Source organism: Meleagris gallopavo, chromosome 4 (genome assembly GCF_000146605.3).
Source record: "Meleagris gallopavo isolate NT-WF06-2002-E0010 breed Aviagen turkey brand Nicholas breeding stock chromosome 4, Turkey_5.1, whole genome shotgun sequence".
Lineage (NCBI taxonomy): Eukaryota > Metazoa > Chordata > Aves > Galliformes > Phasianidae > Meleagris > Meleagris gallopavo.
In genome coordinates this window covers 61487540-61495846 of record NC_015014.2, presented here as the reverse complement: position 1 = coordinate 61495846, position 8307 = coordinate 61487540, and the positions used below count along the sequence as shown (strand labels likewise).

Below are 8307 nucleotides of genomic sequence, written 5' to 3'. Positions count from 1 at the left end.
TTATATGTAGGTATGAGCTGGAAAAATCTCCTTAATCAGAATCGTTATCAGAAGTCCTATATTGCCCCAGTTACATTTCATGATAAGTGATAATCTTGTCCTCTGTATAATTAACACTTTTATTCATTTTAATTTACAGAGATCTGAAGCCTGAAAATATACTCCTTGATGACTGTGGTAAGTAAATAATTGAAATTAATTTTGAAATTAGGAATTACAGAACATACTTTTTAATGTCTTTAATTTCTTACACAGTGTATCTTCATAATAGGAGGGACTTGAGTGACAAATATTAAGTCTAGTGTATTTTCATTAGTAAATTAAAACTGTCCCTATTTCATTACTAATGAAAATACACTAAATACACTATTACTTCTTAGAGAATGTGAAAAAATACTGGGGTTAGGAGAGTGAGAAATTACATGTAATGTCAAAGGGGTCCATTTCTCCTCTCATAATGACTTTTTTTCTTTTGCTGGTCTTTCTCCCTTTGATTTAATACGATTAAAACTTAGCTGGATTTCTATTTATTTGTTTTTTGTTTGTTTTACTACATAATTTATTAGCTTTGAGGTCAGAGTTACACCTAAAGATTAAAATATGATGTTAAGCAATAAAGAAGACAGAAATCTGAGGGGTGAGTGTTTGTTTCAACACTTCAACAAAAACAGAAGTTTTGATGGTTGCTAGTGTAGATGTGGCTTGAGAGTCAAATCAATATGAAAAAATATTTTTCTTTTTTTTCCCAGAAGCCAAATTAATGTTCTTTAATGACTTTGTATTAAACTTACCGAAATCTTTTGAACTCACTGTAGAACATATGCAGCAATTACCTTCTCTTAAGCTGTGGCTGAATATTACCAGTTTGATCTTGTAATTGCTGAGTTTTTCAGTTAAAGGAAAAACTGCTTTTGGAGTCACTAACACAAGATTTATTTTTAGTCTTTGAAGTCAGCGTGTTCTGACTGATAAACTTCTGAAAAAGAAGACACTTGGGAGAAATCACTTTGCAACAGCTAAAGCTTTAGCACACATCAAATGCATTCTTTAATTCTTCTCTCCAGCAACATCTAGCAAAAGCAACAGGTTTCTTTGAGGAAAAATATAGCTGTACAGGACTGCACTAGAATGCTTTCTTTCTGGCAGGGATATTCTGATCTTGTTCCAGAGAGCAGAGGAGGCTAATTAGAAAATAGCTTCAGGAGCTCAGATCCTGCACTTGACAAAGGGGTTCATCAGATGTTGGGAAACAGAAGAGCATCTGAATATTTAAAATAGCATTTACTGCTCAGGAACACTTAATTATTTCTAACCAGCATAAAAAGTGGCACTTAAGTTTTTCTGTTCTTTCCCCACACCATGATTATCTAGCATATGTAAAAAAGAAATTAATATGCTAATAATAACTAACGCTGATGCTGCAGTGCTTTTTGAATGACAAAGAAAATGTGTGCAAATGAATGTCAAGCATTTGTACGGGCTACCTAGAGGGGTGATGGAGTATCTAGGGAGCTTTCTAGACCAGAAATAAAACCAAACAAAAACACAAAATAAACAAATCCTTGAATGGTCTGGACAGACTCTGGCATGTTATAACATCAACAGTTCTGAGTAGATTCTGGTTAGGAATTTCTGTCCGTACTCCTAGAAGAGCAGAAAGAAAAGTAGCCTATTACTTGCACTTAGCACTACTAGAGTGCTTCATTAGAGGAAAACCTGATACTTTAGTACAGGCTACAGTTTTCTGATTGGAGATAAATGGATTAAATTCTGATGTTTTGTTAGGAAAGCTAGATTTTTGTAGAGGGGAATACAGAATGGAAAAATAAAAATCTCTAATGTGTACATACAGAACTCCATATAAACAGACATTAATTTCTTTTTATACTGAAATTGCAGCCAATGCCAAAGCTAGGAATAGAGTACTTAACTTTTTTTGTGTGTGTGTGTGTGAGACATTTGGTACTTCTGTTACAGGTTTAAAAAAGGGGGGAAGCAAAGAGGGGACTTCTTTATAGTTAAAGAAGCTTAGTTCTATGAGATATATGAATATTTTGATGATTTAGGTGTTTTTTGATGAGGTGTGCAAGAAAAATTTCTTGTTGTAAAAGTAATATTTTATTATTGATGATGACTGACTGTTTTTTATCTTAATACAAACAGGACATATTAGAATTTCAGATCTTGGATTAGCTGTGCAGATTCCAGAAGGAGAAACGGTCAGAGGACGAGTTGGCACCGTTGGTTACATGGGTATGTGAAATATCCTTTGCTAGTTAGGTTTTACCAGCAAGTTTGGTTAAACAAATATTTGAATGACTTGTCCAAGGAGCTACACTGGTTCTGCAGAGAGAGATTTTAATACATGGTGGAAGATGTTGGTAGTCAGTTATAAACTTTCTTAATAAATGGGAAAAGTTAACTTTGGGAACTATAGCTTTAGGTAGAACTTCTAAGAAAACAGCTAATTTCTTCTGATCTTATTAAAAAATCTGATTGTAAGACTTAGATGCTTCTATTGGATACACACAGTATTCAGTGTAGGAATTAACATTTCTTTGAGAAAAAAGGGGTTGCTTAAAGACCTTTTGTACAGAACCAAGAGTATTAATTAAATTATTGTTTTTTTGTCTATTTTTGTAGCTCCAGAAGTGCTCAAAAATGAAAAATATACATTCAGCCCAGATTGGTGGGGTCTTGGTTGCTTAATTTATGAAATGATTGAAGGACAGTCGCCTTTCAGGAAGCATAAGGAAAGGGTCAAACGGGATGAGATTGACCGGAGAGTAAAAGAGGACCAAGAAACATATTCAGACAAGTTCTCTGAGGAGGCAAAATCCATTTGCAGGATGGTGGGTGAAGAGATGTAGAGGTTTGAAAATTAAATTTCTAATCCTTTTTTAGAGATGAACTGCTTTATTTTAGTCTTCTATTGAATTTTTTTCAAGGCTGGAGTGAGGTGTAGTGAGAGTACCAAAATCTTTCTTCGGTTCAGGTGGACATTTCTGACAATCCATGACTTGTTTATTTTATCAAATTTTGATAATTCTGAACTTTTTAAAACTTAAGGTAGGCAGCATAAAGTGGTTTCTCTCTCATGTGCATGAAAAATGCAGCATTTCTTAGACCATGTGTGATCATAGGGTACAGCTTTGATACTGATGTGGAGAAATTGCAGTTGTACATGACCTTCCTTCTGTTTAACCTGTTTAAGACAGCAGGAATTTTTAATCTTCTGTGCTCTTAATAAGGAGTGCACCTATACAGAAAGCTTCAAAAACTACTTTATTAGTTTATACAGAATAAATAAATTACTTACACAGATTTACATTTTTCTATGATTTTCTTCCTGAAAGTAGAGCCTATTGCAAAAGCTATTCAACGTGGCATCAATTAAAATAATTTCATACTTACTCAACTTTTGGTCTAGTCTTTACTGTCAGAAAAAGTAACAATCTTTTTTTAGGGATTCTTTTGTCTTTGTCGTAATTTGAATTTCCAGTTCATTTTGATACCACAATAAAGTTCATCTTCTAAAAGACCAAGAAAGGAAGGGTTGTGCTTTTTCTTAATTGAGAAATCATATCACTAGGACAGCCTTTTTATTCATATATTTGCAGTTACTTGCAAAAAATCCAGGAGAGCGACTGGGCTGCACGGAAAATGGAGCTGCTATTGTGAAACAACATCCTATTTTCAAGAATATTAATTTCAAGAGGCTGGAAGCTAACATGTTGGAGCCTCCATTTTTGCCAGATGTAAGTAGGTGAGACAGATTTGATTAGTATCTAAAAAGGCATGAACTGCATAATTCTGTGTCAGTTATCATGTGAATTGCAGATAAACTTCTACAGTTATTCACATTGGCTGGAGATTACCATTGTAGATATTGCTGGCTAGTTGTTTTGTGGCATTTCATCTGAGAATTCTGCTATAGTATGGTATGTCACTATAGAGCTTTCTAGCTGATTTCTGTTGGCCCTGAAAAACTCAACTTTCCTAGGTCAGGTGCTAAACATATTAAGTTTAGCTTTGAGGAGTTCAACTCTTGAGCTGAAAGGAAGCTGCCAGAGGACAAATAAACTGTGATGACCAGTAAGAAAATCACAGATGCTGCATGCTCTTCCTGTTTCTGATGCTCTTGTTCTGTTACTTGCAGGATGGATGGAACTCCCCAGATGCATTATGACAAGATTCTGTTAAGTTTTTTGTGTTTCTGTTGTGTAATATGTAATTTAGTCTGCTCACCTAGGGCAAAAAAAAAAACTTAATGAAGCAATCTTGTATTGTACTGCAGCCACGTGCCGTGTACTGTAAAGATGTCCTGGACATAGAGCAGTTCTCTACAGTAAAAGGAGTGAACCTGGATACTACAGATGATGACTTCTATTCCAAATTTGTTACAGGTTGTGTCTCAATCCCTTGGCAAAATGAGGTAGGTATTTCATAAAAGATTTTCTTTAGTACACTGATTAAAAGACTTAATGTGGGATAAATTTACAATACTAACTTTTTTCCCCCAAAAAACATTATTAAAAATTGAAGGACCACAATAAACGTGCAAAATGAAAGCTGACATCTTAATGCAGTCAACAAGACTTCATTCAGCAGCATTGTCACCACATTTTCCTCGTTCTTCTGCCATATGTATGAAGTATTGCTCTTCATAGGAAGATAGTTTTCATCCTATTAAAAAGCAAATAGGCTTGCTTGGAAGCTGCTGTTTCATTGTATCGTGCCCAAGCATCAATAGAATATCCAAGTGACTTAGTAATACAGAATCACAGCTTATCTTTTCTATGGTTTCAAAGCAAACTATTCAACATTAGTAAAGTAAGACTTCCTTTTAAGGCTGCTGAATGAGCAATCTGGGATTCTGCATTGATAATTTCTCATTCAAAGTTTAGTCCATAGTATAAAATGTTAGGCTAGAGTGTTCTGAAGTGAGCTGAACAGACAAAAAGAAAGTGAAGTATTTAATGAAATCCACTTCTGGTTCTAAAAATGTATGCTTATTGCATTATAGGCAGGAGCAATTCTTTACAAAAGGGAAGGAGCATCTTAGTGCTTGCCTGCATGATAGTGCTCATATTGTTCTTTAAATTTTTCTCAGTGCTCAAGAAGAGTTAATGTAGATTTTGTGCTCTTCTTCAAGTAGGTCTGCAAATGATGTTGTTTCAGTAGCATGAAACTGACATATTTTTAACTTGTTAGGAGTAACCAGTCAGAATAAGTGGGTGATGAATGGAGTGTGTTTGAGAGGCTTATATGGATACTTAATTTATATTTTATGTGTTTCAAAGATGATTGAAACAGGATGCTTTGAAGATATTAATGCATGTGAAACTGATGGTACTGTGTCACCAGACAAAGAGAGGTCTCCTAAACCAAAGAGAGGCTTCTTTCACAGACTTTTTAGTGGAGAGGTAAGGGTGTTTTCTTGTCTTCGATAAGAAAATTACCAGTAAGTTCTTAAAATCTGTTCAATTTGAGCATTTTTAAAAGTTGATTTGTGATAAGAAAAGCTTTTTTCCCTGAATGCTTAAACTAATGAAACCTGGCTTATGCCTTTGTCCCTGCACTGCATTTCAGAAACTGTGACGATCCATATAAAATCCAGGAGTTTTTTCCTCCTTCAGCATTCTGCTTTTCTCTAGCTTGCTAGCTGTTGCCTGTGGAGGGGGAAAGTACTGTATGTTGCTAACACTGTATTGCACATCTTCCTTAAGATATTAACTTCAGCCGTGCTCCTTTGCCAGTTTTTGTAGAACTTAAGAGGAAATAATTTGAGAGATAATTGAGGACTCCTTTTGCAAAAACTTGTATAGAACTGAATAGTAAATTCCAAAGTTAGTGTGATTGTGCACTGCAATGTAGTACTTTTCCTTTAGAAAGATGGACTCCCAGTAAATCATTGTGGTGCATTAAGCTATGCAAAGATAACTCCTAAATGAATGAGTGTGAAGAACTGTTATAAAACAAATGTTAAAATACTTCAGCACGAAACTTTAATTCTTTCACCAGAACAACATAGGCTTACATAACTTCTGATAATGCACAGCCTCTCTTACAGACAAAACTTCATTAAAAAGTAGAAGTTATATGAACTGAATACCAAAGTACTGTTTAAAAGACATGACAATATCCTTGCTTATTGCTGTTGAGAAGTAAACTATTCGTAAAGACTTTCAGTTGAAGATACTGTTCACAATTCTGCTTGCTCAGTATGCCTGCACTATAGAGTGGAATTATCTTCAGAAGCTTAGTACATTTCAGTAGGAGACACTTCACTAGGAGCTGCTTTGGCTTTCAAGCAGAAATAGAATTTTAAATTTGCTAAGTAGCCACAACAGAGCCACATTAAAATTGCATGATGATGATTTTTGTCATCAGCTGGTAATTTGCCTCTGTAAAATGGTACGATGCTAATGGAATATATAATGGAATATATATTTTTAGTTCGCCTTTCTGAATTCACTTTTTTCACATTCATATTGAAGGAATAGAAGGAATGGTTAAGTACAGTAATAATCTCACATATCTGAACTTAAAACTTCTGTCTTAGCATAGGCCTTTCTTCTGAGAAGATTCCTAAAAAATATTGGCATGGGTTGCGAGCCTTCAGCTGGTTTTAAAGTTTAAAAAAAGAAAAGAAAACACCCTACAGTTATTTGTCATGTGAACTTAATTTTAGGTTCTTTAATTCTCTTAAATGAAACTATAAAGACTTGAGCTTTTGGAATTGGGCTCTAGTTTCGTTCGGTACTCCCAAAACGTTAGGTAGGATGAAGTAAAATGTTCCGGGAAAAGATTCAAATCCCTCCCCCTCTATGCTACCTTTGTGCCTCAAAAAGTATCCAAACCAACAATAGTGTTAACTTGGTAACTAAATTATGTTTCTGTCTTCTCTTGCAGGTCTGCTTTAAATCTGATTGCAGTGATGAGGAGCAGGAGTCCTCTAGACTTTAAATCACTTTACTGTCGTCAGAAAGGATTAGCAAACTTTAAATGTTTTATATCTCTGTAGCAAAGTGTATTATATATATTTTTTATGAGTTCAAGAATTTTTGTACATTTGTACTTCATTTGTTTTAAGATGTATATTTTTCACTAAAGCTTAATTGTACAAAAAACGAGTGCCATTTGAGTGAGTGTGTTTCTGTATGTATTTGATTTCTTCTACCCACCCCTGCAACGGAATGAATCTAGAAATATTAACAGGGATTTTTAAAAGGAGAGAAACAACATCTTTAGCATAAACTTAATTTGACTTTTTTTGCTCCTGGTAAAAATCTTCTTGTTCATTAGATCTTTATTAGCTGTTTTCTTAAAATTGCTGTACTGATAAAGTTCATAATTCTTGTATTATCTGGCTGCATGGCAGTGCTATCATCTAATGCATCTCAAGAAAACTGCTAAGGAAATAAAGGAATTCAGTGCACTGTGGCTAGCTATTATGAAGTGCTGTTTGCTTATAGATTTGAAAATAGTCTTGGTCTTATTTTTATCTAGAATTCTGGACATTAAGCTTAATCTTGTGACCAATTGTATTACCCCCTATTCCTTTCTATCTTTTGTACACATTCTCTCCATACGGTTCCTCAACATGGACCATGCAAGTAGACCTATGCCAAAATTTTATAACTATGCTTTTATGTACTTTGTTGCCCTTACTGAAAGGACTTTTTTTACCTGTGGGAAATCTTTTTTTTTTCTTTTTCTTTTTTTCTTGTAAATGAAATTGTTTACAACTCCATGTAGGATGTTAGGTTTTTATAATGAGTAAGAAAACAAGCCACAGGCTCTTAATACAATCTTCTCTGCTTATCACGTTGTGATATGCAACATTATAGGGTTGACAGTGATCACTGCCACTGAGGGAAGAAGCAGCTAGTGTTAGTGTTAAATTTAACAATGTAAATAATCTTTTCTTATAACTTTCAAAAGCATAAAGATTAAAAATCTCCTTGGTTTTAGCAATCATAAGATCGCTTAATGCAGCTGTGGAGCTGCTGTTGAAGTTTTAGTTACAATTACCTTATGTTCGTGAGTAAAAACTGTTTCCAGTTTGATGGAAGCTTGTAAAATGTCTGTTCTTCTGGGCTCAAAGTATGCTAGGCTTTATTTTGAGAAGCTCTGTGTAAAACATTTTATCTGTGTAGGAGAAGAAACTTAGGGAACACATTTCACGAGCCTTTTCTGTTTCAAAATTTAAATTAGTCTTGAAATATTCTTGAAGTTGGAGTCATGACTTCTTGTATACATTATGTTCTGTATTCTGAAGATTGTCTCCACAGAGCATGCTTT

General features: G+C 34.4%; 1 protein-coding gene across 1 annotated transcript; it reads left to right on the top strand.

Moving 5' to 3' along the window:
- The first annotated feature begins 76 nt into the window (after positions 1-76).
- On the top strand, positions 77-8301 carry LOC104910859 (G protein-coupled receptor kinase 4-like). The gene is made up of 7 exons (XM_010710484.3): positions 77-177; positions 2164-2253; positions 2644-2852; positions 3621-3758; positions 4298-4435; positions 5304-5426; positions 6916-8301. The coding sequence occupies exons 2-7, from the start codon at positions 2250-2252 to the stop codon at positions 6967-6969; spliced, it is 666 nt and encodes a 221-aa protein (XP_010708786.1). The 5' UTR covers positions 77-177; positions 2164-2249; the 3' UTR covers positions 6970-8301.
- Positions 8302-8307: the final 6 nt, after the last annotated feature.